This window comes from Ursus arctos, unplaced genomic scaffold, assembly GCF_023065955.2.
Source record: "Ursus arctos isolate Adak ecotype North America unplaced genomic scaffold, UrsArc2.0 scaffold_1, whole genome shotgun sequence".
NCBI classification, from domain to species: domain Eukaryota; kingdom Metazoa; phylum Chordata; class Mammalia; order Carnivora; family Ursidae; genus Ursus; species Ursus arctos.
In genome coordinates, this window is record NW_026622763.1 from 100,380,794 (window position 1) to 100,408,756 (window position 27,963).

General features: G+C 45.1%; 1 protein-coding gene across 1 annotated transcript in view; it reads right to left on the reverse strand.

The window, feature by feature from the left end:
- Nucleotides 1-27,963, reverse strand: part of SP110 (SP110 nuclear body protein) — a 38,254-nt gene continuing 10,291 nt past the window's right edge. The window contains exons 7-21 of the mRNA XM_057305492.1: nt 27,053-27,121; nt 24,980-25,129; nt 23,011-23,091; nt 21,863-21,916; nt 19,422-19,487; nt 18,198-18,224; nt 17,696-17,839; nt 15,403-15,471; nt 11,422-11,520; nt 10,823-10,965; nt 5,254-5,369; nt 4,444-4,552; nt 4,083-4,154; nt 3,383-3,523; nt 1-2,276 (exon numbers count right to left, since the gene is read on the reverse strand). Coding sequence (XP_057161475.1) covers nt 2,166-2,276; nt 3,383-3,523; nt 4,083-4,154; nt 4,444-4,552; nt 5,254-5,369; nt 10,823-10,965; nt 11,422-11,520; nt 15,403-15,471; nt 17,696-17,839; nt 18,198-18,224; nt 19,422-19,487; nt 21,863-21,916; nt 23,011-23,091; nt 24,980-25,129; nt 27,053-27,121 — 1,451 coding nt within the window. The 3' untranslated portion in view covers nt 1-2,165. The remainder of the gene's footprint in view (nt 2,277-3,382; nt 3,524-4,082; nt 4,155-4,443; nt 4,553-5,253; nt 5,370-10,822; nt 10,966-11,421; nt 11,521-15,402; nt 15,472-17,695; nt 17,840-18,197; nt 18,225-19,421; nt 19,488-21,862; nt 21,917-23,010; nt 23,092-24,979; nt 25,130-27,052; nt 27,122-27,963) is intronic.

The window sequence follows — 27,963 nt, forward strand, 5'->3', positions numbered from 1 at the left end:
ACCATAGAATTGCAGTTGTTTTGAGTTAGTATATTTAAGTCTTAGACTAATGACCTCAGAAGAGGAGTGCTTCCCAGAACTAATTTTTTCTTTTTTTAAAATGATAAATAAGGAGGCCAGAGAACGGAGAGCCGACTTATGGATAATAGATGTTCTTGAAAGAGAGCCCAGAACAAAAGGATCAGAAAGATTTAATGCAGCTGCTGACAAAAGAACTGGCTATGTGTATTGAGAGGGCAGAGTGCCAGGCAAGACCAATGGTAAGAATATTACATTGAATCCTGTCCCATCAAAAATACATAACTGTAGGGAGAGCGAGGAAACCTGCTATGTGTCCGCACACTAACAAAGAAACAGAATTCTGGCTGAACGCAGACTTCCCAGGTGTAGGACCAAAATGCCCAAACACGGCGGACCAACGTCTCAGCCGATTTTGAAGGTGAGAAGTTGTGATAAAATACATATTGTAGCCCAACAGTGAATTCGTGAACGCAGAGAAGACATTCAGAGCTGTGCAAAGGCTCAGAAAATTACCTACAGATACACTGACTGAAAGAAGGAGCAAAAAAAGAAGCAAGGAGAAGTCACTGCAAGAAAAGACCAGCAACATTAATTCACAGCATTAATGTTGTCGTGAAGATGGGTTATGGTAGTTGCAACTTTTGCTTTTCCATTTGGTAGATATTTGGAGTAACAAATCATTTATATAATGTCAAAATAACAAAATAATGACTTATATAATATGATTGAATAAAATTAAAATAATACAAAGTAAGCATTTAATAATGATAATAAATAGCCATATTGTAAAATAGTGAATTCCTCCCCATTTGAGTTAGGAAGCTGAGGGACATAAAACGTGACAAACACCTTGGCTTAAATATGTGGCTCAATGAAGATCTTTTATTTTTGGCTCTGACATTTATTGATTTTATTTTATTTATTTTTTTAAAGATTTATTTATTCATTTGAATATTTATTTGAGAGAGAGCAGGAGCAGGGGGAGAGGAGGAGAAGGAGGGAGAATCTCAAGCCGACTCCCTGCTGAGCTCAGAGCCTGACCCCAGAAGGGACAGGGGGCTCGATCTCAGGACCCTGAGATCATGACCTGAGCTGAAATCAAGAGTCAGACACTCAACAGACTGAGCCACGCAGGTGCCCCTGGCTCTGACATTTAAAAAATAAATTAAAAACACAGTTGGAGAACTTGCAGGTAAATATTAGAATTAAAAACTGTTACAAAGGCCTTCCAGAATAGAAGGTGAAAACAAAGAAAATGTAGACAAAAATCCCATGGAAGTATTCCAAAGAGAAGGAAGAAAATAATATGGCAGAAATATGGCCAAGTATAAATGACACAGGCAATGAATGACTTCTTAGAAAACTATAAAAGTGGGACTGACTCAAAAAGCAAGAGAACATCTGAATAGTTGAATGACCCTGAAAAGGCAGGGAACATGGTCAGTATTACCTCTTCGAAGAACATTGGGCTGTATAACTTTATGAGTTGGTTCATTTAAAACATTATAAACTATTCCAGGGCATATAAAAGGTAGAAAGTTTTAGGCATTCTTGTGCCAAGCTGGGATAGCCCTGATTTTGACAGGACACAGAAGCTTACAGACCAAACTCATTCATAAATACAGTGCAAAATTCTGAAAAATAGTCTGCAATGATATGTGAAATATACATATATATATATATAAAACAGAATATATATAACAGAAACAAAATATAACAGAATATATATATAAAACAGAAACAAAATCAGTTCCACACAATTTAGGATTCAACTGAGTTTGTTTTTCATTTTGGTAGGACTGTAGAAATTCTGAAGCTGTTACCCTTATAGTTTAGTTGAGCAAATGAGAATAGATAACTAACTGTGGGAGAAGAGAGATGGAAATATTGACAAAGAAGAGGCCTGCGGTGTTGGCTGGGATTAGAGGTATATTTTACACACGCGCGCACACACACACACACACACACACACACTTTTAGGTGTAGAAACAAACAAAAAGAAGGCATGATGATGGTATGAAGGTTCTGGCTTTGAGTCAAGAGGGCAGCCAATAGCATCCCAGACTCACTGGCAGTCGAAAGACGGCCGGGGTCATGTCATCTGGATCCTGAAGTTGGGGAGCCTTAGTCTTTCTAGAACAGGGTCAAAGAGTCTGGAAGCTGCTCTCATTGGCTTTGCAAAAAATAAACACCTCTTTAAGGTCCTTTTCAAATTCTGCCTCCAAGTCCAATCCTATCTGACCAAAGTCGGAGGCCTGAAAGAGAAAAAAAAAAGCAAACAAACAGATGTCTAAGGACAAAGGATTAGGACGATCAAAGCACTTCCAATTTTGCCTTTTTTTTTTTTTTTTTTTGAGACCCACCCTCCCTGTCCCAGGGAGCTTCCCAGCTGCCAGGCAGAGCGCGGGGCGGGAGGGAGATGCTGATGCCACAATGTTGAAATGGACAAGCCTCTGCCTGATTCCTAACTTGGACCTGACTGGTGGCCAGGACTGGAGAGCTGACTCTGATCACTGCAAAGCCTGAGCTTGGGGTAAAATAGATGGAGATAAAGCATTTCTTGAAAGGCCACCCTCTGAAGGAAAGATGAGCCTTCCGTTCTCCAAGGCTGACACCGGGCATGGAGGGGCTCCTGGGTGCACGCTCCCTCCAGCTCCACGTGCAGACACCAGTTGACAATTTGTGGTTCGTGACCATGCCAACTCGTGCCCCGGAGGAAGGGAAGGAGGCTGGGTGGGGACGGAAATCTTCCTTAGGTACCTCCCGAGAAACGTCTGTACAAATGATAGTGTGAATCGGGATAAACTCCAAGACTCGAGTTAACAACCTGTTGGTTTGCAGGATAGCTCCGCTAGTTGTCCCTTGCTACCGACAAAGGACGAAGCCAACACCATCTGAGGGCAACTCTGGAGATTTGGGTCTCTGGGAAATTCAGGAGTACAAAAATCCAAGCACAAGCATCCTGGGAGTTTAAGTTATTTCATGAAGCTTAATTCCTTCACTTATGTCTGTATTTCTGAGGCATGGAGAACAATGTGACCATAAACCACCTTTCCTCCCCGCTTGAACAAGGAGGCAGGATGGGATCGACTGCTCCCAGCGCGACTATCCCGCCTGTCCTAGAACTGGGGACGGATTGTTGTCAGGCACTGTTGACAAGGGTACTTCCCTGTCCTCCTCGCTGTTCTTTCTGAATTCCTCCTTCCCACCCCTGGATTTAGAGGCTGCCTTCTTCTGTAATCCTACTCCTTTTGAGCTCCTTCCAGGACAGGATTGGTACAATTCTTGCAAAGTTCTGCTGTCCCGGAAATTAGGGAAAAAGTGTAAAGGAGGTGCAGAGAAAACAGGAGACACCCTTTACCTTGTAAAATGTTTTATGGTTGCGAAAGATCAGGCGCATGTCACGAACAAACCATGCCACTGTATACACTTTCTCAGTCAACCTTTCCTTTATCAGGTCCAACCACATGGCTTCCTTAAAGGGCTCTCCATAATCTCGAATCTAGGGAAAAGGGACCGAAAGGATGATATTAGCGCAGACATTATTACTGGAAGAGATCCAACCGAAACACAACAGAGGTGATGATACTAGCATTGGACTCGTCTCCGCCAGTCACTGCTCCAAGTACTGCCGCCATGTTAACATACGGCCCTACAACAACCGCTGAGATACGTGCTGATTACCCCCATTTGCTAGATGAGGAAACCAAGGGAAGGAGAAGTTAAACCCCCTGCACAGGATTTCACAGCAAAAAAATGGTAGAGGCGGGACTTGAAGTCTCCTGAGCAGGTGCTCTAAACCCCCTCCTGTCTGTAAGAAAGACATTCCCACCTAAGAGAAGGCGAAACTGAGGTGCACGGGAGACGGAGCGAGTCGCCGGGTGTTCCAGAACTAGGACGCGGTGGGTGGAGTTTGGACAAGGGAGCCCCCCCCCCCCCAGGGTCTGCAACCAAACTTGCTCTCTGCAGACAGCAGTGCCCTTAGGAGCTGCATTCCCAAATTCCAGAACGAGTTTTACATAAAAGAGATGCCCGGACGAGAATCATAAGGTGTCACTTACATTATGTGGGGTTTCGGCAAAAAAGGAGCTTTGTGGATGACAGTAGGCCTTCAAGAGGAGGAACTCACATTTCTGTAAAATGTGAAGAGAGCTTTAAAAGGAAATGCAGTTCTGAGAAAGCGAAGCCGGGCCTGTGCCCGGACAGACAGGCACAAACAGGAACAGGCAGACACAGCCAGCCGTTTGCCAAAGAGCCATGGGTTGCATCGAACCCTGTTTGGACTCTGTTTGGGCACCGAATCGCCGTCCTTGAAGCCAGACACTGCAGGCACCCGCAGGCGCCCTTCCCCTCACCCTCTACCTGCTGGAATTCTCACGTGTCCGGGGTAAGGAGAAGGCTTGGGGTGGGCACCCAACTCACCACCTGCTCCTCAGGCTGCATCTGCCTCTCCAGGACCTCAGATTCCCTGTGACGCTGCTGCCTTCCCAAAGACTCCTTTATCCGGCAGAAGGTGCAACTCCACGGGCTCCTGAGAGGTCGGGCGTAAGTGAGCAAGGGCCAGGCCCCTGGAAACAGCCCCTGTTCCCACGGCTGCCACCGTCCTCCTTTCAGGCATGGCCGGTGGACACAGCTGGGAGATGAAGGGGACTCCTCCCAGAGTCTCCAAGACCCCACGTGGGGCCTGAGCCCACGACCCTCCTCCCATCGAGGCTGGCAACAGGGGGCTCAGTGCGCGGAGGGCCGTGTCAGGGTGAGTGGTGGGCTCTCCTTTCCCCACCCGAGCTGCTGGGAGCACAAGGCGCCCTGCCTGTCACACCCAAGTGTCAAAACTGGGCCTTCACCCCTGGGGATCCAGGCCTCTATCAGCCGCTGAGCCCATGGTTAAATGCATGAACCAGGCCACGCTTCCCTCCTTTTCTGAAAAAGCTCAGAACACGAACACCTGGTGTTTCCCATCCTCAGTCCCCAGGGGCAGGAGTCAGGGTCGTACAACTAGGAGAGGACAGCACCCAGGGGCCGTGGCAAGGTGGAGTCAAGGTGGCTCAGTCACAGACTCAGAGACCAGGTGCTGGCATGACGCCACACAGAACACAGGCTGCGGCCCCATCGCGCCGCTCTGGGTCACACCTGAGCCGCGGTGCTCACGGGTCCTGCTCTCCGCCTGGAGATGAGCCACCACAGGCAGCTCGGGCAGAGTCTGTGCAAAAGGCAAGGCTGCGACTCACTAACCTCTCTGCCTCTGCTGACGGGACGTGACAGTCCTCATGAAAGGCTCTCGGACAAGTGTCACAGCAGAGCAGTGGTCCCCCTGTACAGCACACCTCACATTCCTTGGCATTTTCCCACTGGAAGGGGACATAACGCAGCATTGCTGGCGTCGGCACTGACACCAAGGGCCTTTGGAACACACCATGCTTCTGGATGTTTCCCATCAGCCCGACCATGGTGCTCAGGGAGAGTGCCGAGGGAGGACGAGCCCTCCCCCAGGGCAAAGAGCAAGAATCCTCAAGCGTCCCCTTGAACCACACTTTGTCAGAGCTGGAAGGGACTAGAAGGTCATTTAAGCCCTTCCTACACAAAGCGTGGTCTGAGGACCAGCCACATCAGTGTCACCTGGGAGCTGGTCAGAGATGCACCTACTGAATTGAAATCCGTTTTAACAGGATCCCAGGTGGTTTGGAAGTACGTGAAGTTTGAGAAAACACAGCTTTAGGCAACCTCCTTATTTCCAGGCAACCTGGAAAAACAAGATGCTTTTTTTCCCCTGCAGAGTCAACACAACTTAGTACCTGAGCCAGACTGGCTCCTAGGCGGCCTCTGCCTGGGTTCAGAGCTGTGCCCGCCCACTGTGTGCCCTCCCAGGCAAGCGTGCTGGGCAGACCCAGACAGTTCCTGACGTTATGGCGGACAAACAGAAACATAAAGACAGAGAGCAGCTGTATAAATGCGTCTTTTTGTGGGCCTTTGAAATCATGGTCTTTCTCGTGGCCTTAAAATGTGATCCAGTAAATTCTATAAGCGATCTTTCCTGCTGGATAAGGACCTACAGGCAGGAGCCCCTGGTTCCACTCCTGACCCCAAAAGATGGACAGTGGAGGCTCCACACACAAGGACATGTTTTCTCTGCATTAAAGGTAGGACTCAGGAAGAGGCATCTTTCTGGTTGGTGAAAAGGTGGGAAGCAGGCCATCAGGAGCTGGAGCAAAGGACTGAAGGAGCTGGGGTCAGTCATATCTAAGGAGAGAAATCCTACCACTACCCTCAACTGTCCACAACACGAGTACAAGGACCTGGGTGGGGCCTCAGGGATGGAAATGTTCTGTCCATTCTCAAAACTAGCCACTCAGAGGGGCAGCTGGGTGGCTCAGTCAGTTAAGCATTTGCTTTCGGCTCAGGTCATGATCTCAGAGTCCTGGGATCCAGTCCTGTGTTGGGCTCCTTGCTCAGCAGGGAGTCTGCTTGTCCCTTTCCCCTGCCCTTCCCCCTGCTCATTCTTGCTCTCTCAAATAAATAAATAAAATCTAGCCACTCAGCCAGAGCAAAAATTCCCCTTGATTTGGGGGTGAGTCCATCTCTGTCTTCACTGGGGAGCCTTTCTGAACAAATCCCTCTACTTTCAGGGGCCCAGGACTCCATAAAGAGGGCTCCCCACCAGCCCTGAAGTTCAGGTGATCTTTCTGGCCTTCCCATCCCTGAACTTCCCAGTCTGCCTTTCTTTGTCCCTAGAGTTGACACTCTATGGCCATTCTTGCCCTCTGACTGGACACCTGGCCTACCCAGGTCCAGGGTGCAGACGCCAGTTCCCCAAGTAGCCCAGACATACCCACTCTTCCTAGTTGAGACCTCAGTTGGATCAGAGCCCCAGCCGCTCTGTGGTGTGAGCACTGATAGGTTTTTCCCCCCCCTTTTTTTATAATGCAAATGCCTGACTGAAGCCTTGATTGCCCCAGGACCCCGATAAACACAGCTATCTCGCTATTTCTCAAGTAAACACATTTCCAGCCACACAACTAGATAAAGAGCCAGGACACCAATCCCCACTGAGGCTCCTTTGTTTTAGAGATCTTGGTTCATTTCAACAACTATTTGGGCCACTTGTTTGTTTATTTTTTTAAATTAAAAAAAAAGATTTTTATTTATTTGAGAGAGAGAGAGAGAGAGAGCAGGGGGAGGGGCAGAAGGAGAGGGAGAAGCAGACTCCCCACTGAGCAGGGAGCCCAACACAGGGCCGATCCCGGAAATCATGACCTGAGCTGGAGGCAGATGCTTAAACAACTGAGCCACCCAGGTGCCCTGTGCCACCTACCCCCCGCCCCCCGCCTTCCCACACTTTAAATTCTAGCTCTTATGTTTTAAATTCACCAGTTAAGAGTGAGCCCGAGAAACCCTAGGCCCCTACCCTCTACCCCAATAAAGGCAGAGCCTCACGCCTATGCTCATTCCCTCTCTCTCTCTCCCTCTTCTTCTACCTCTCTCTCTCTCTCTCTCTCCATCTATCTCTCACACTTTGTGGAGTGTACTGCAGACAGCAGTGTATGTATGGCCCCAGATGTGCTTTGTAATTTCCAGGTCCTGTAAATAATAAACTTTTTTTCCTCCCAGTTTCCTGATGGTTATTGCTGGAGGGCATCTTGTGATTATAATAAGAACCACAAAGGCGGGTCCAACAACAACACTGGTTATTGATAGGCTGTGACCAGCACAAAACACCCCCTTCCCTAAGCTTTGGAGTGGAACAGTTTCTAACACACATGATATGACAGAGAAAGAGAGAAAGAATGTTCAGCTCCACAGTTGTGTTCTGACTCTGGCTTTATGTTTGATGGCTGACATCTTCATAGTCCCACTCCTCCCTCTTCGAAGGCCTTTTACCACATCTGGGCAACTGGATAAGGAAGCTCATGGGCCCCCCCTCTTGGCCTCAGTGAGAAGTTCAAACCAGACAAGCTCGGCCCCCAAAAGGGAATTCTCACCCCGCCGCCCCCCAGCCGTAATAAAACCTTGGGCTACTCCCCCTCACTACTCAGGCCATTTTCAGCCCAGCTTGGGAGCCTGCCCTGCTCCCCCTAGAAAGCCTCAGCATGTGAGTAATAAAGCATTTCATACTCTCCGTGCATGTAGTGCATCACCAGTTTTGATATCTGGACCCAGGTTTGGTGTAGGGCTGATTCCACTCCCTTGCCGGCAATTAGAAGACACCTGGCTCAACAAAAAAGGAGTCTCAGTGACGGGGGTCTGTCTTCTCTTGCTCTGGCTTGTTAACTGGTTCCACTAGCTGGCTCATGCTTTAGTGTTGCTGTCTGCCGGGCCACGGCACTGAGGTTGCAGTCATCCACGGTGAGGCACCACTCATTCTTCCCAAGTTTAAGAACAGACCGAAGTGGGCAGTCAAATAGAGAAACAGTAGAGGTAATCACTCCTGCCTGAAGTAGATCTTGTATCATGAGTTTTGATGCTTGAAATTTATACTGGATTCTATGAACTATTTTAACAGAGGGGAAGGTCCATGGGTTCCATGTTGTAAGACTGATTGTTAAATGTCAAAAGAAGAGGCCTGCATTCATCCATTTGTAGTCATTACAAATTATCTCACTATCCCAATGTGACTGCTGATAGGCAGGACCGAAAGGTTGGGTCAAGTGTGCTTCTGACTATAATGTGCTGACATGTGGCATTGTGAGTGAGAAGGAACTTTAATATTGGGGCCATTAATTAATGCTCTGGATTTAAAATATCTTTATTGTTTTGTTTGCTGTTTACAAAAGTAATAAGTGGTCATTATAAAAATTCTACCTGTACATAAATATATAATATGGAAGGCAAATGTCTCATATAATCCTCTCCCAAAATAACCAATTCATCCAGATATATTTTCAATCATAGACCTACATAATCACATAAACAAAATTGGGTTCCTACTACTACTACTACTACTAGTACTACTACTAGTAGTAGTAGTTAAAGCTTCTGAAAGTGTTCTTGACTTAGGACCTTTAGGTAGTTTTCCATTGAGTGAGGAGGAGTCTATATCCATGCAGTTTTTTTTTTTAAAACACCATTCAATAAATTTATCAGTTTATTTTATAATAATGATGGGCATTTGTATTCGTCCCTAATTTTGATTATTACAAGGAGCACCCCTGTACACATTATTACAAGGAGCACCCCTGTACACATTAAGGTATTTCAAATCAGCATGGAAAAGATGTTTTATACAATAAACATTTGGGAGATTCCTTGTCTTTTTAAACTTTGAATGAATCCAGCCAAGGGTCAGGCCAGCCTCCAGGGTAACAGGGGAAAGGCACCATTGCCTCTGCCTAAGCTTCAGATCTAAGGGGAAGTTCATGAATAAGACTTGTATGTCCTCTGGAGGACATATTTAAGCAAGTGAAGAAGGCGGAGGAGGAGCAGCTGGTGCAGACAATGATGACGGCCATTTTCACCTTGAGGGAAGCTCTGCTGAGACAAAGCTCAGTTCAAACGTTACTCCATTTTGGTGCTACTGATAATGAGCACATTGAATTGAGGAATAGTTGTATTCGATCAAGAATGGTCTTCTTGCTCTTTCACATACTGTTCTTGTCTACCTCCATTTCATAATTACTTTTCAAACTACAACATTCTATTTCTGACACCTTTGGTTTGTATTCATCCAAAATATCCAGGTCTAAAACACATGTAAATCATCGGTTTTTGTCCTAGTCCTTATTTTAAGAGTTATTTGTGTCCCCATCTCAAGTTAACTATGAAATTATGGTGGCACGTACATGTACCAGTGTGTTAATGCCATTGTCATGAAGACGCAATGCCTGAAAGTAAAGGTGACCCAGGGCTGGGGAACTTGAGGACTCAAAGGTGAGTCTTTGGATGCAGAGAGTCTGCAACATGGTGACTGAAAATGTGGTAGAAATTCACCTGCTCTTTACCTCTCTCTTGACACTTATTCTTGGAGGACAGAGCAAAAGTCCTTTCTGAAAGAGAGAAGGGGTCAGTGAATGAGGTTATTCTACAGGCTCTTCTTTTGTTCATATTGAAGTTCCCACTTCCTAGTGAGTATTCGTACCTGGACATCCTCTTGGGTCTCAAACCCAAGGTGTCTGAAAGAAACATTAGCTCCATCCTCCAATCAGTTCTTCTTCTGGACTTCATTTGATAAAATCATTTTTTTTTTTTTTACTCAAACCCAAGACCCATTAGTCCTTTTTTTCCCAGCTCTTTTCCCACCACTTTTTCCTCTCCATTTCTCCTTCTGTAGGTAAAGTCCTTATGATAATTTTTTGAGTGTTTTTGGGAGTTTTTGAGCTTATAAGTTTTTGAGTGTTTTGGGAGGCTTTATGTTGGGTTCTGGGACCCCAAAGACCAGTAGCCTTGTTTGTTGCTCACAGGATGAATTGTGAGCCGGGGAAGTACGGAGGAGAGACTGACCACAGACAGGGTGGTCTGGAAAAGCATCACCCAGGGATCCCGATGGAGCTGGGTCTGGAGGAGGCCTTTATTGGGCAAAAGGTGCAGGGAAGCTCCTGGTCTGTGTCCCCATCTGGCTTCCCCCCAGCTCACCCCAGACTAAGCTTCTTAAAACTCTCCTGACCTCACAACCCTTTAAAGTTCTCTGCTGTGGATACCACCAATCTGCCTTCCCAACTTTATCACCCACAACTTTTTTTCTATGAAAAATCTAGCTCTTTCTCAGTCATGCTGTGGAATCCTAACAGAAATTCCTTCACATTTCTGTTATTGAAATTCCACTTATCCTTCAAGGAATTAAACCCGTCACCCATCGTTCCCTGTCAAATACCTTCAGCAACTCTTCTAAGGGCTTTCCTCTGCAAAGCACAGTGTGCTTCCATTTCCTTGTTTTTGTCCGTTTTCCTTCCATTTCAAATTCTTTTGGTGTGAACCAAACCCCCTCCTCATTCCGAATGCACTTCTCTGAGGACCCTGTAAGATAAAGATGGCCCATTCCCAGATCCAATGTCATTCTCTGTGATTTCACCCTAAACCTCAAATCCCTAATTGTGGTTGTTCTACCTGGCTGGGTGCAGAGAGACTCCCTGTGGGGAGGGAGCAGTAGCAAGGGAGTCTGGATTCCTCCTCTCTCAGACTGAAGGAAGCCCTAAACCCGGCAGGAGTGGTGTGGGAATGGGAGAGGATTTGCATTTTACGTGACATCTACATGTGGCAAGTAGGTCCCTGGATGACTTCCATGTAGGAATGGCGTGGCCCAGCTGCCAGGTTTACCATGACACAAAAAAGTGCAAATTCTTTCTTAACAAGCACTTCTTTCTCTGCAGCCTAGCTTGCCAGGTTTATTTCCTGGATGATTAAACACATGGCTATTTGCCTCTCTTCTAGTGGTTCTTAGGCTTCCAAAGAGCAGAAGCTGGAGAAACCCACCTTGTTTCAATTTCTCCTTATATAAAATCCCTTTGGCTTCACCACAGGTCACAGGAAGTTCAGGAGAGAGAAAATCCATAGTTTCATCTTTGGGCTTTTCTGAAAGTAGAAGGGAAAGTAGAAGAGTGTAGTGTTGCTCAGTCTTCATTCTTTCTCCTTCATGGATTTTCCTTTCCCTGAATTCTGATAATAGTAATAACAACAATAATCACGTAAACGACATGGGGGATGACCTCTGGTCAACGGGCAGGAGGTTTTCCATTTGAGTGGCAGACTGGCTAACAGGGACAGAACAGTTTCTGATAAACAAAACCATCACCACCACCACTACGACAAACAAAATGACCAGTGAAACATATAGGGCTTCTTTGGTGAGTGCGTTTTCATTCATAAGCATCCTGCTTATCCCTCTGTGCTGAGAGAAGTTGCCTGCTCAAAATATTCCATGGTCCTCATGCAGCTGCAGGAAAGGTCCTTGTGTTTAATCGTATCTCCTGACTTAAACCCAAGGCAGGATGAGTGAGGTGCTTAGTGCTGAGCTGTTAGTGTCAGTCTTCATTTTTTTGCTGTCCTTTTTCATTTTATTGCTTTTCTGTTTCTTCCTCTATGAGTAAAAAAGAAAAACCCCAAGAACTCTAGACTAATCTGCAAATTGCTCACGGAGAGATTTGGCTACTGTGAAACCCTGAGTAGGGATGTGGGGTATTGATTCAAGAGAAGTTTAAAAAGAGTTTAAAATAAATACAGCAATTCCTGCTTCTTTTTGCCCAGCCTCACTGTGGGTGGAGTCATTCCGGATAGACTACAGGAGCTGTCTCTGCGGGCACAGAGAAAGCTCTGACCGTGGCTTATGTTGCGTTATACAGGCTGTTACTTGCGGAATAAGGCTAGGCAAACAACTAGTCCAACTTTCTCTCTTGCCTCAAATTCTTATTAAAAGAGCCAAAAGGACGGGTGCCTGGGTGGCTCAGTTAGTTAAGTGTCTGCCTTCAGCTCAGGTCATGATCCAGGGTGCTGGGATCAAGCCCTGTGTCCAGCTCTCTGCTCGGCAGGGAGCCTGCTTCTCCCTCTCCCTCTGCTGCTCCACCTGCTTGTTCTCTCTCTCTCTGCCAAATAATAAGTAAAATCTTAAAAAAAAAAAAAAGAGCCAAAAGGAAATGTATGAAAAAGCAAGAGCACCACTGGAAAAAGAACAGAGCAGCATCAATGGTGAAGAAACCATTAGTTACTTCGGAAAGATGTGAACTAGAGTCAGGTGAGAAAGCAAAGATCCCTGAGAAGTGAAGGGATGGCTCCCCTGAACAGAATCCTGGAAGATGCCCAGCCTTGGAGGGGCAGGGCTATAGCAAGCCTGGGTAGGAATGAGGGGATGGGAAGAACTTAGTATCAAGAGCCAGCCAACATTCTTGTATGGGATGGCTGGCTCCAATACTTGTCTCCAGACTCTGCCCACTCAAATAAATATGGCTCAGGGATGACAGCTCAGCCTCAGGAGCCAGATTGGATGGGCTTGCAATCTTGGCTGTGCAATTTACTAGCAGGGTTATGTAAGTGCGTATTATTGTCAAAGTTGAGTGGAAGATTCGCCATTGGGGGTTCCTAATGTGGATGACAAGGCAGAGTCACAGGTAACTTTGGACTACTACTGCAAACCCCAAGGGGGATTGGCAGGGCACTGGGGACCTTGTACAGTTCTCTGTCTCATGGAACTAATTCCTTAATTCCCTATGGTGAATATAGGTCCCAAAAACCAGATGTCCCAGACATGCTTGCAAGCAGATGCGGAAACAGTGGGTCGCACTGGCAGTTCTGGGCAGCAAGCCAGGGTGCAGGGTTGTGGGCACAAGCAGGACTCCCTCCTTTACTTGGTGCAGCCAGCTTACCAAGTCAGGCAGGACCTCGTGTCCCGAGTGTTTTCGAAGCTACCACCGTGTACCTCAGGCGGGACAGCTCTCTGATCTGTTCCCAATAGTCCTGCCTTTAGCTTAGTTTCGCCTGCTCCTCTTGCAAACAGGCTTTTAAGGATGGAACCCCGAGAGGAAGGCCTGCCTGGAGCTCTCCCGCATCTATGAGATCACCATTCATAAGTGTGAGCAAACAATGAGGAACCTGCTAGGAAAAGCAAGCAATTAACCAAGAGCGTTCATGGAAATGACAAGCATGGTGGAGGAAACAAAAAGAAAGCTTAACAGAGACCAGGAGAAGCAGAATGGGGAAAAAGCTAATTATTGATTGGCTAGATGAACATAGGGAAAAGGCACAAGGTGAAAATCATTCATGGACAGACAGGGCCTGAGGAAAGTTCCGGAGCTCCATGTTTTAGTCATTGGAGCTCATACTGCATTGTATGAGTAAATGGAGGCTCTGATATTGGTATCCATACTTTGTAAAGAAGAATAGGTAATGTATTGATCTGACAGTTATTTAAGCATAAACTGTGGGAGGCACGGAGAAGTTGGACATAGAGCAATTAGCAAGATTGACTGCTTACTGATCTCATTTGGCTTTCACACAGTGCACACCTAATTATAGTTGTGACAAGTGCCATGAAGGAAAAAAACACTAGGCTCTATGAAGGCATGCCAGGGAGACCTACCCTTGCCTGCTGGGACAGAGAATGCTTAGTTCAAGGTGAGGTCTGACAGCGTGAAGCAAAGGGAAGGGGAGAAAGGGGGATTAGCTTCAGGGAGGGAGTGTGTGAGGGGGACACACTGAGGAAGGCCTGAGCAGGAAAGGAGGGCAGCATCCAGTGTCAAAGTGGCCTAGGCTCTGAGAAATCAGGCTGGTGGGGACATTTGGGGTGTGGGTAGAGATTGGATTGTGGGCGTGAGTCATGTTGTGTTTCTTGAGGTAGGTGCCGGGCACATGTAAGTTTTTTGTGTTAATTCCTCAAGCTGTACATTTACGGTACGTGAAGTTTTCTTTGGCGTATTACACCAGTGCTACTCAACATGTCTGTGTGTGATGAGATGGCAGCTTGACCAAACTAGAATCAAGGCTCTCAGGGTCATGGGATCAAGCCCCATGTCGGGCTCCACACTGGGTGTGGACCCGCTTGGGATTCTCTCTCCTTCTCCCTCTGCCCGTGCTGTTCCCGGGGCACGTTTGCTCTCTATCTCTCTCTCTCAAAAAAAAAAAAGAAAAAAGAATAGAAATCAAGGCATCTCCACCGAGGAGGTCTTGCTGTGAAGACAGTGTGTCCAGTGTCACAGTTAATTTATAAGCTCCTTTTTACAGACCTGCCACAAACAGGTTTGTCGATGGCACCGATCTGTGGACCCCACCTCAAGTAACACCTCTTCTACCTCAACAATAAATTCAATAAATTCATGGGGAAAAAAAGACAATGTCACTAGAGCATAAAGAAGGAAGGGAGAGTGAGAGGGGATAATGCGGAGGGAGTGTCACAAAAGCAGAAGAAAAATGAATGCAAGCAGAAAAAGAGGAGGGGAAAGAGGAGGAGGAAGAGAGGACGACAGTGACCCTAATTGGCCTTGGAGTGCAGGGGGCAGAAGCAAGCCAAGAGGCTGACCCACGAAGACCAGGCCCGCACCCCTGTCTATCACAGGAAGAGAAAGCTCAGCTCTTTGCAGATAGGAACACCATCAAGGCCTTGGTTCCATAAGGGTTTTCACCAAGTTTTAGAATGAAGGAAGTATAAGTTGATGTTAGAACTTGACTCATGGGTTCATCATTCTCTCTTAAACATTTTGGGTCTTTGTTGATGGGTTCTGTGTTGAAGAATCCACCCCAGTGCAGAAGTGGTTGGTTGGGTAGGCAGCGCGAGGTACACACCGGCATTCACCTAGAGTGTCAGGTGTGACACCTTGTTAGAGCGGAGAAGAATGCAGGTGAAGGGGACCTAGGCAGGGGAGGACAAGGATGGGAGGGGAAGAGAAGGAAGACACGGAGACAAACAATCAGCTGCTGGCCAGGGCTCCATGCAGCCTGACGGACAGGCCCTGTCTCTGGCTTACTTACGCTTTCTGGGAATATTTTTCTGACACCTTCTTCTTGAACTTGAACCGACATCTTTTTCCCCTTTCTTTTCTAAAAAAATTTAAAAGATTAGCGTCATCTATAATGTGAAACATAGATTTATATACTTTATATATCAACTATTTTAAAGTAATTTTTTTTCTGTCTTCTACCACTTTGGAGAAACAAGATAGATATGAATCTTGTGAAAGGAACACTATAGCATTGACCTTGAGAAAATAGCAACTTCATGTTAATAGTTAGGAAGGCTAAAAATATTACAGATGCTGTATATTCATAAATTAATATATTAATATAATATATAATAATAAAATGTTTTTAATACATACATACATAATATATATGTATTTAATACAAACAATAGAAGTAGATAAAGGATATAACCTTATAAATATAACACAGAAAGTGCTATTTACGGAAGAAATATAGGGCATAAATCCACACTTCTCAATGCTGGGCGATCCGGTCCCCTGGGGGATATTTGACAATGTTGGGAAATCTTTTTGTTTCCCACAACTGGGAGGAAGATTCTACTGGCATCTAATGGCTGGGATTTGCTAAACTCTCATGATGCACAGGACAGCACTCACGACAAAGAATTATTCGGCCCCAAATGCCGATCAGTGTCAAGGTTGAGAAACTCTGGCATAAACCATCTTGGAAAAGATAAAGTGATTTGTCTAAATCAAGTTAAAAAAGAAGTCTCCACAACCAAAAATTTCTCAAGTTGGAAGACGCAAATAAAACGAGAAAATTGTAATAAGATAACAAAGTGTTCATTTCTGTAAGTGATTAAACAAAAAATGAATTATCCTACACAAAAATGGGCAAATATGAACAGAGGATCCTCAAAAGAAAAAATTCTAGTAATAAATTTATTTTAAAAAAACGGTATCTTGGTAGAAATGGGCTAGATGATGTTATGGTAAATTGTGATCTTCCCAAATCTCAGTGGTTGATGACAGGTATCAGCAGATGACAGCCTGATGGCTCAATACCTGTTTTTAAAAATAAAGTCCTGGGACACCTGGGTGGCTCAGTTGATTAAAATTCTGCCTTCCGCTCAGGTCATGATCCCAGAGTCCCGGGATCAAGCCCTGCATTGGGCTCCCTCCTCAGCAGGGAGTCTGCTTCTCCCTCTGCCCCTCACCTCACTTGTGATCTCTCTCTTTCACTCGCTCTGTCTCTCTCTCAAATAAATAAATAAAATCTTAATAAAAAATGAACACAAAGTTTGACTGGAACGCACCCAGGTGCATTTGCTCATATATTTGCCTCTGGCTGCTTTCATGCTACAATGGCAGTGTTGAGTAGTGGCAATAGAGACTGTATGGCCAGCAAAGCTTAAACTATTATCTGGCCCCTTTTAGAAGAAGTTTGCCAAGTGCTGGTTTAGAACAACCCAACTGTATTTCTCCTTCATGTTACTCTTTCGTCACAAGTTAGATGCAGTCCCATGTCATTGACGTACATGGATCTTGGGGACGGAGCAACCTCTGTCTAGAACATTGTTGGTCCCATGGCAGAGAAAAAGATGATACAAGGCTCTTAAAGCTTTGGCTTTGAAGTGACCCTCACACCTCCGTCCACGTTTCTTTGGCCAAGTCAAGGAACATGGCCCCACTGGAGCCCACAGGGCAAGGGTGTATAACCTTCTGAGATATCGGTGAGCTGTGATACAACCTATCACATGCAAGGTGCAAAGAAATCCGAAGGAAAACATGAGTAGAATATCATTCTTTGTTTTTAATCTGTCAACACAGAGACGTCTTATTTCTAGTTTTGGTGGAGGTGGAGGAAAAAGAGCATCCGTATGATATTAATGGGAGTCTAAACTGGCAACAATTTGATCATCAGTATGTGCTAATTTTAAATATTGACAAAGCCACTTCGCTTCTAGAAATAAGGCATTAAGAAATACTCCTAAGAGTATGTCCGCTTTGAGGATTGGTGCTACTCTTCCCATGGAGCAAGCTTGAATCAGATAGGAGCCCCCAGACTCAGTGGAGCAGTGGTGACTCTACTAGCAGAAATGTAAAGAGTAGACACTACGAAGTGGTCACACTGTGCCATGTGGCACAGCTGAGGTGACCTGCACAGTGGGAGCACTGCGTGATTTCTTCCCACAACTGCTCTCCGTCCAGCAGCTCCTTGGGGTCTTGTCTGCATTTCTCCCTTCTACCATTCCCTTCACACGACACCCAACCCTGTACCTGCCCCATGAAAGACCCTCTCCCACTGAACATCTGAATGGCAGATTCAGTCCCCAGCTTACCCTTTGATTCAGAGGTTTGGAAGCATTCGATCCTTGCCGTTTGGGCCCTTGTCATGATCTTTGAGCTCCTGGTTGAATCATCCCTCCTGTCAGGTGCCTGATCCACCACATGGAGCTTCTCTCGGGTGCTGTGTCCAGGTAAGGCTGCCCGTGTGATAGTGACTTGTGAATAGTTTAAATTCGGGTCCCCAGTGCACCTCCTCTTCCCCATCGTTAGTGACTTCCCTTCCATACACCAGTTCTCAACCTTTCAGGAAACCCCGGTACCCCTGTACCTCACTTTTATCTGCTATTTTCTTATAGTTAGTCCTTTCCTTTTTTGTGTGTGTATCTTTTTTTTTCTTCCTCGAACTCACAATACTCCATCCTATTTCCCTTTCTCTCCTTCAACTCCTCTTTTTGTCAATTAATTACACATGCATCAACTGGAATGTAAGCTCCAGGAGGGCAGGGGTGTTCGTGATTCGCTCACTGCTGAACCTGCAGGACTTGGGACACGTACCTGACACATACCTCACACTCCATTTGCCTTTGTTGATGGAACATGTAAGGGGAACATATTTTTGAAAATATTAAAATGATTGCATTTTTTTATCCTTATAAATCACAATGGCCCATGGTTCCCTAATTACTAAATCAATAAGTATCTGGGAAAAGACAGATGCTGGCTAGAACTGAGATGTCGCTGCTCAGTTGAGACCGTTTTGGAGACCTTACACAAAATCTTGAAACACAACTTGTTGAGAACCCAAGGGATTTCTAAGTTCCAAAAATTACCTTTATATGCTAACAGTACAAGTTTGGAGGTCTAAATGTGAAGTTTTCTTTCTCATCGGTAAAGAAAACTCAGCATATGACAAAGAGTGAGTTTCCTCCAGCCAAGGGAGGTGATGGGGTTGGAAATCAGGAGGAAGAGTCAAGAGGAAGAAGAAGGCAAGCAAGTAAATCTGAGTCCCCTCCTGCATCAAACCCTAAGACTGAGAGGCACTACAAACAAGAAGGAAAATTTGGAGCATGCCCAAAGCAGTGATGGTCGTGTCATGACACATGTTGGGAGCTGAGGGGAAATGCCCTCCCAGGGTGCTCACAGAACGGTCAGAAGCCAAGGGAATCCTTACTGACTGGCATCCCTTGGGTACATAGTGTTGAGTCAAAGAATGAAAGAAAAGGGAAGGAGAAAGGTAAGAGGGAGAGAGGTCAGACTGACAAGGACAGCAGAGAGATAAAGCAGAGGAACCAGAAAATGCAGTTTCACAAATTTTTGTTTCCTATACTGCGAATAATGGAATTCTCATGCATGGAGTAGACACAGGATAAGCAGGCATGAGTCAGTTCAGGTGGTTTTGAATGTCGAGTGACTCCAAATCTAACTCCAGTTTGATGTTGGGAGTCTGAATTCTGCCTGCCCATTAAGACTTGCTTTGTCTATTCATCCTGTCTATTCAGCCAGACTAGACTCAGTCCTAATCTCAAAACTGTCTGACACCTCCTGTCCAGTTCCACCCTATTCCTCCCAAAGAAAAGAAGTCTGCTGGAACCAACATGGTATCTGGGTTCTCTTTCCTTTGTGAGGACAGGTCCTTTAAGAGGGTGGTCTAGGGGACAAGGATGGGACTGGCTGTGCTCCAGGGATACCCAGATGGCCATGTGGCTGGAGAGGAGGCCATGCTGGTCATCCAGGTAAGGACCCTGATGAACAAAGGAATAATACATTCTTCTTGCTTACTTCTTGGGAGCTTTTTTTCCTGTCTTCTCTTTGAAGATGGCAGGTTATATTGTTCTATCCTCTTTCCTAAAACAGAAAAAAAAAAAATCATCTCTTATGGCTATAAATATTGATCTAGAAGCTTGAGATGTCAATACTTTATAAATAAATTTATGTTAAAAAAAGTACTTCATTTTAGTTGGAAATAAAAAAGGATTGAACAAAGAAGTAATAGATACACCAAATTATCAACATTTAAAATATGCCATTTAAAAAATAAATAAAATAAAATATGCCATTTTTTTTCAAGTTAACCTGTTTTTCAAGAGTAGAAGAAAATAGAGACATTGTTATAAGCCACATATAAGAGACTTACTTAGCTAAAACTCAAGGGCAAAAATCATAAAAGTAAAAGGTGATTAGATTTGACTGTTTTTATTTTTTTTTTAAGATTTTATTTATTTGACAGAGAGAGACAGCCAGCGAGAGAGGGAACACAAGCAGGGGGAGTGGGAGAGGAAGAAGCAGGCTCACAGCAGAGGAGCCTGATGTGGGGCTTGATCCCAGAACACCGGGATCACACCCTGAGCCGAAGGCAGACGCTTAACCGCTGTGCCACCCAGGCACCCCAGATTTGACTGTTTAAAAAATAAAAAATCCCCACACTTCAAAAGACATCCTTATAATATTGAGACAAAAACTGAGGATTATTGCAGTATATATAAAATATAGAGGGTTATTATTCTTACTAGATAAAGCAAAAGAAGAATAGAACACCAGGAAAATAGGAGAGAACATTAGTTGAAAATAGAGAGGTAAGACAAATGACACGTTTATTCAAAAACTGTCTTTAGACAACAAATCATAAAAAAACGTATTGTTTGGTTAGGGATTCCCATTTTTTAAAAGGTTTCGTCCTACTTAATGTTGATGAGGATGTCGAAAATGAGCACTCCTCTATTATCAAAGGGAGCGCAAACAATCCCATTTTCTGAAGAATGATTTTCTTACATAGACAAAATCAGTGCTGTTCAGACTCCAACCCGTAATCTCACACTTAGAAATTAATTCTGAGGAAATTATTGGACACGTGTGCAAAGGTACACACACAAACACGATTTCTATTTTCATATAAAAATCGGCGATACCCTAACTGTCCATCATATATAAACTAAATTGCTAATTATACAATAATGTGCTGTATAACTAAAAGAAAAACAGATAACACTGATATGCAGATATGTGTATTATATACACAACGAAAAAACTGTTTATAGACCATTAGTATGAGCTTCTATGTATATAGAATGAGATAAATGTATGCATATTTCTAAGGTATAAAGTGGGGGAAACAAATGAAATAGGAGTTTCACTTCCTGATTAATAGCTTCCCGTACAGATTCTGTGGATTTCATTGGGAACATTGTATCACACAGGCCAGGAGAGGCTTATGCTGCACATTTTGGTGGCTTCATGTGGACAGCGCATGTCTCAGTCACACAGTGTCCCCCCCCCCCCCCCCCCCCCGCAGGACGTGGAGTCTCCCAGCAGCCTTTGCGGTGGTGCTGAGACCCACGCTGCCTTGGCCTTCTGGCACCTCCCTCTTCCACATACTTCTGCAATCAGGGGAAGGGGGTGCAGACAGCTGCACAGTGCTCTTCTGTGTTTTGACTCAGAAGTGACGCTTGCACCAGCTCATTGGCCAGACCCGTGATCACGGCCCTTCTCCTGCAAGGAGCTGGGAAATGCAGCGTCGGGGCAGGGAAGAGAACTGGAAATGGTGAGCGCTAGTAACGCTCACCACCACGGTGCGCAGGGCAGGGACTGCTGGTTAATCGACTTCCTCTGGTCTCACTTTTCTTTGCTAATCAAGCTGCCTGACTTCGAGCTGGATACTTGTCCTTCGAGAATAAAAATGACATTTCCCAGCCTCCTTTGCAGTCAGGTGTAGTCAGGTCACTCATAGCCAGGAAATGGTAACAGAATGTCTAAATGCAACCTGCAGATAGCGTCCTTCAATGGAGGAGACATGCGCCCCTAGACCTTGCCTCTCCTTTGGTGGGACTGCAGACCCGCTGGCTGGACCCCCTGAGGGGATGCCACATCCCGAGGATGGTGGTGCAATTCCTAATGAGTTTGCGATTCTAGGCGCATGATGCCAGCCCTGACCGCCTACCTCCACACAGGAGAGAGAAGTAAGATCTCTTATTTCAGCCATTGGTTTTTGAGGGGAAGGGCAGTTCTTGTCCCACACAGCAAGCTAATCCTAATGACAGCTTCATATTGCTTTTGGAGTGTGGAAGATTTTCTATGTTGAAAAAAAGTAAATAAATCACTGTTTTAAAAAGCACAAATCTTTTTATGGTCTAGGATGTCTTTTGCAGCCTGGAAGAGCGTTAACGACCCAAAAAAGTAACATCGAATCCACCCTAACAGAGACCAAATAGGTTCTTTACACTTACGCTTTTCCCCAGGAGATTTTCCCGAAGATGGTTTATTTCCATTATTTGTTGGATCTAGAAAGTAATTAGAAAGAAAGTCATTTTAAACAGGCTTTAAACTTTGTGACCACCTCGTTTCAGATAATACTGAGTTGGCAAAGCTTTGACAGTATTATTTCGGTCCCTTCCCTTATCATGGGGAACGATGGGGTCTGAAGAGGGCTCTAGGGGACCAAGGTGCTTGTCCTGTTACACCATCCTTTATCCACGGAATCTTGGAAAAACCCACTCGTCCTTTACATGTCTCAATCTTATCTGTAAAATTTGAATTCATTATTCAATCTTCTCCAAAGATTGTTGTAAAAATAAAATGAAATATCCATGAGAAAATTTGCAAAATGACTCTATAAGTTAGTGCAATGCGGGAGAAACTATTAAAACGATCATTTGTATGTCAAGGTGGTCAAATTTAACCCATTCTTTCTAACAACAAATACTTGTCATTTGAGAGTTGCATTCTGTGAATTTGTGACACAATGACTGCATTGCCAACAAAAAGAAGAATGTTCGTATTTTTCTCCCCGTCTGAGGATAGCGGGAGCAGATGCACAATGGTGGAGGTGGTGAGGGCAGAGGCACCTGTCCGCGCAGGCCCACTGTGATCTCAGCTGCACTGCTCAGGTGGTTATAGTGCTCATTTGTGCTTGGGATGTGCTGTTCTCCTCCCAATTCTTCCAGAAAGGTCAAATGAGAAACACGGAAATTCAGATCTTAGGAAAAGTGTTGTTCCATGGCCTGGGCACTTTTAATAGAGTACCATGAATGTATTTAGAACACATTCAGCACGAGTGGTATTGCCCCGATGCAGAAAAATTGGTTTGGGGATTGGGGTGGGAAATTTTACTCTTTTCATGTATGAAGTATATAGATAGATATTTATTCCTCCTCAAGATAATTATCTATCTATCTAAACGTAAATGGATACATAATATATGTGTGGTATTAAAATAGCATAGGTTGTGTTTATGATTAGGAAAAAATATCTAAGAGGGCTCCTCAGGGCAGTGATAATGGAAAAAAGGGTTGAGAAACACTGGTTTAGAGCCAAACAGTTCCGATTTGGGCTCCTGGGGACTGCACGCTGAGACTCAGCGATCCCTCCTCTTTACCATGCAGGATGCTTGGGGGTGTGCTGGGCGGCTCCTGGGGGCTCTTTTCTTCATTCATTTCTGAAGAGTCATCACCGATTTCTGAAAAAAGAAAAGATATTTCTTTCAGATCTGAGAAAATGCCCCCTGGAAAATTCCATAGGATTCTCCTGAGGTCCCAGGAGAGACTTTTTGCGGGGAAGGCAGGAGGTTCCAGGTCTTTCTTGAGCCTCCATAACCCTTCCTGAGAACGATTCTACGCCTGGGTCCATCTGCCACTCTGGGGAGCAGCAGAGTAAGGCTGGACAGCAGAGCATCCTCTACCAAGGGAGATGTCCAGCGAGGGGCAGTCATCTGAGCCCCGAGACCAGAGGCTCAAAGTGAGGTCGTGAATCCCTGGGGTACCCCAGAAACCCTTTCAGGAGATCTTTGAGGTTAAAATTGGTTCCCAACTAAGATGTTCTTTGCCTTTTCACTATGTTGACATGTGCTCACACGGAGCAAGAGTCATGGCCGGGAGAGCTTCTGGTGCCCTAGCACAAATCAAACAGTGCCCCTAAAGCTTGCAGTCCTCCCTGCCACAGACCATTAAAAAAAAAAAAAAAAAAAAAAGCCAGTTTCACTTAAGAATGTTCTTCATGAACCAATTAAAATGATTAACTTTATTAAATTTCTACCCTTGACTAAACATCTTTTTTTTAAAGGATTTTATTTATTTATTTGAGATAGAGCGAGAGCAGGAGGGAGAGGGAGAGAGAATCTGAAGCATACTCCCCACTGAGCACAGAGGCCGATGTGGGGCTGGATCCCGCGACCGAGATCACAACCTGAGCCACAACCAAGAGTCAAGAGTCGGATGCTTAAATGACTGAGCCCCCCCCCAGAGCCCCCGAGTATACAGCTTTTTAATAGTCTATGTGGAAAACTGGGGAGTTCGTATAAAGCAGTTCACTACATCCTGAAGCATGAATGTCTCGAGAAAAATACTTGTGCAATTGAGCTGCAAACTCACTGTAGGATTCAGTGAACTGATTTTCCAAATGTCCAAGATATTATAAAATCCTATGTAAGTAGATCACTTAAAATGCAAGACAGCATAATGCATTGTATTGCAACAGAGTATAAAAAGTAAATTTTTTAAAAAAAATTTATTTTACTTTATTTAAATTCAATTGATTACCATAGAGCGCATTATTAGTTTCAGAGGCGTACAAGAAGTTAATTGATATGGTCTCAGTGCTATGTCACCACTAACCTTTAAGAAACCATCCCTTCTTGACTTTGGGTGAAATATCAAAGACGAACATACACAGTTTTCTCAAAAAACTGCCAAAATACTCCACCCTTTTGAACTACAGATCTTCGTGAGCTGGATTATCTTCCTGTCCTTCCACCCAAGCGATGTATCCCAACCCATCGAACACAGAAGCGCCTATATGAAGCCAGCCGTCTCTGATTAAGCTAGACGGTAAGAGGTTTGTAAACATGTAAAATGGTGCCAGTCTTCTCCCCGTTTTTGTATTTGGAAAATATATTTGTTTTTCATAAGAATGTGTTATTTATGTTAACAGGTAGTTGGTATATTACTGTTACTTTTAAATGGATTAACACGTAAATATTTTTGAACGATGAGTTTTAATTCCTAATGAAGTACATATAGATGAATATACACGACAGAAACAAAAGGTCTTTAGGGTCCTCCATAATTCTGAAGAGTGTGAAGAAGTCTTGGGACCAAAAAGTTTGAGAGCTGCTGCCTAAGGTCACAGCTGAGGTCAGCTGTGCCGTGTGGACGGAGCCGTTTCTGCACAAAATCTTCTCGGGTGCAGCAGATCTTTGTTCCCTCTTGTCACACACCCCTCACCACCTTTCTCCACACTTCTCCCTCCTTCTACTGTCACCTTTCCACATCCCCCTAATGCGGTGCCTGCTCTGTGGGAGACCCTCCCACCCTGAGCGTTCAAATGGCAGATTCTGTCCCCGGCCTTACCCTCTGGTCCAGCGGTTTGGGCACGTTCAGTCTTTGCCTTTTGGACCCTTGTCATGACATTTGACTTCCTAGGTGAATCGTCCTTCCTTTGAGTTGCCTGAGCCACCCCTTGGAGCTTCTCTTGGCTTTTGTGCTGAGGTGAGGTTCTCCCTGGGTGAGATAGTGGAGAGTCTGTGAATAGTTTTCACTGGGGTGCCCAGAAAGCCCCTCCTCCCCCTCCCACGCCGCCAGCCCCCACACTTTGAGATCTCTGTGCTCCTGGGCCTTGTTTTCCTCCTGCTAGTTCTCTGTAATTATATATTTTTGCTGGTGTGCCCCTTTCTTTCTACCTTAGACTCACCAACTGTCTCGCCCCTGCACAAACTGTTGAAATTAATCAGACTCCCAGAGCAGTGGAATTTCCTTCCTGGGCCCTGTCGTATGACACCTTCATCCTGGAGGCGGCCACATCTGAGTAAAAATAGCCAAGTGGCACAGGAGGAGTGTTATAAAGTACCTCTCCAGGTTCCTGAGGGCCTAGGTGTGGATCAGGAGGGATCCAAGAGTCCCTAGGTGTCTCTAGTGGGGAGAGTGCAAGGTATCAAAGAATTGAGGTGCCTCGTGACGGAGTGAAAGTCTGGAACAAAGAGGATTTGCAAGGGGTTGTCAAGGTTAGGGTTCTCTTTCCCACGGTCCTGGATGCCTTCATTTTGCCAAGGACTTATATTTATGTCTTTGGATCTGATTTTTTATTGAGTGCCAGAGTGGCATATTGTGGGGAAATTAAACTCCCTTGATTTCTCAGTGCTTCTGTAAAAAGCCCTAGCCTCCGGAGACATAGAAATAAATACAGAATAAAGATAGGGATGCTTGCTTTCACTTCCCTAGAAATATTTTGCTTTTCACATACCATGAGAATGAGATCTGTAGCCAGTAAATTGCTGTCTGATCTAAAAGGAAAATAAAACTTCTCATCTCCTGAGATTGCCAAATGCCTACAGCAGGGCTAGCTTCCTAGGTTCAGGTCCCAGAGTACCAGGATTACTGAGCCCTCCCTCCGTAGGTATTCACACATCAAAATGGATGAGGCCCAGAATTTGGAGACATCTTCAGTAAAAGCTGGAGACCCCTGGGCTTTCTCTGCCTCTTGGAAAGAGGCATTTAAATTCCAAAAGATTAGGGTGAGGCTGCAGGATTGTTTCACTCTTATCTCAAAGCAGCAAAGTTTGTTTTTTGTTTTTGTTTTTTTCCTTCTCCTTTCAGGAGGGGAAGAAAATGGCTGTCCTTGTCCTATCTGTAAACAGAAAATCCATCATTCTCTGTCCCTTGTCTATGGGATATCATCTGCCGTCTCAGAAAGATTCCATTAGCTCTCTTTTGCCCATGGGTCTGCATGTGGGGGTAGATGCTGTGCTGTTACTGTGGCTATTGAGCTGGTTGTGCTATCAGTGAGGAATTCTCTCCCTGATCCAGGTGCCTGGGGTTCCTGCAGCGGTCGTATACATAAAGGATGTGCCTATGCAAGTGGGTTACCATCTCAGACGCTTCACAATTTTTGACAAAGCACTTAACCTAGCATGGCACAAGGGCACAGATAGCTAGCAGAAACTTGAAATGGACAGGTCAAAAATGGAAAATTCTGAAATTTCTCCCCCAATTATTTGCATCTTCTCTAAGCAACATATGCCACCATTCACCCGGCCATTCAAGCCAGATACTGAAGAGCAAGACTTGATTTCTCTCTCCTCCCCAGCTTCCAATTTATCAAGGTCTATCAACTCTACCACCAAGTTGGTCTTGAACTGGCCCTCCTCTCCACCTCCCCTGCCAGATCTGAATGCAGAGTTCTATCAGCTTGCATGCCATCTGCCCCCCAAATGGTTGCCCTGCTTCCATTCTTTTCTGTTTCCAATTCATTCTTTACACGGCCCCAAAACTGTTCTTGTCAAACGCAAAATGGGATCATGTCATTTCACTGATTAGATCTCTTCAATGTCTCCTCATTTCATTAGAATAAAATTCAACTTCCCGCAGCTTGACCTACAAGCATGAGCTGTCTGTGGCCTCTGATCTCCTCTTGTTCTCTCATCTTACCTTTTGGAAGCCTTTTTTTCTGGTGTCTCTTTTTTGGAGTTGACCAGATACTTCTTTTTCTTTTCTTTCCTAAAAAGAAAGGGTACACATCATCTTTTCATGGCTACAAACATAGACCTGTCAACTTTACACGTCAACAATGTTCAGCTCTCACTTTTGGTCTTCAAACCATACTGGTGAGGAGGTCATTGGTGACTTTACTTGATGCTGCTTCGTGGAGTAATGAGGGAGAAAAATTCTAACATAGTGGAGGAGAGAGGGACGCAAAGAGATGGGGACAACGAATTTAGCTAACTCATCTCCAGCAGTTTGGTTGTAAAATGGAGGAGAGAGCTATGGGAGCTGGCGAGGTGAGCTGAGGACCAAGAGGAAGCTCTTCTTATGGGCTGTGGTAGGCTTGGGCAGTGGCTGAATGCAGATCCTGTGACAGGGAGGTGCTGAATTCTCAGGAGAGAGAACGGATCATGGACCCCATCAGGCAAGGTATAAGGATTGTTGCAGAGAGAAAGGGGGAACCGGAGAGGAGGGGCCAGAGGCACTTAGAGCTTGCTGGTAGGTAGCAGGAAGTGAGGGTAGTCCTTCCAGGTGCCTTTCTACGAAATAGGAGGAAAAGTAATCTGTTAAGAAAAAGGAGGCTGTGAGGGGGTCAGCAGTTTGAAGAAAAAGCTCAGGGTTGGAAAGGATCATTGCAAGAAGTGGAATTGTCATACAGTGTGGGAGGACCATTAATGCTGGACTCATGAAGACACAGCCTATGTGTCCTGCCTGCTGTGTGGCTCTCCCCCTCGGACGTAGTGTGCAGAAAGCAGATAATGGGTCCCTCGAAGACCTGCCAGAGGGTTCTAGGAAAAGACAGAGAGAGGCAAGGCAGATTAAGATATCAGCAAGAGGTTATCGAAGCGATGGTTTGT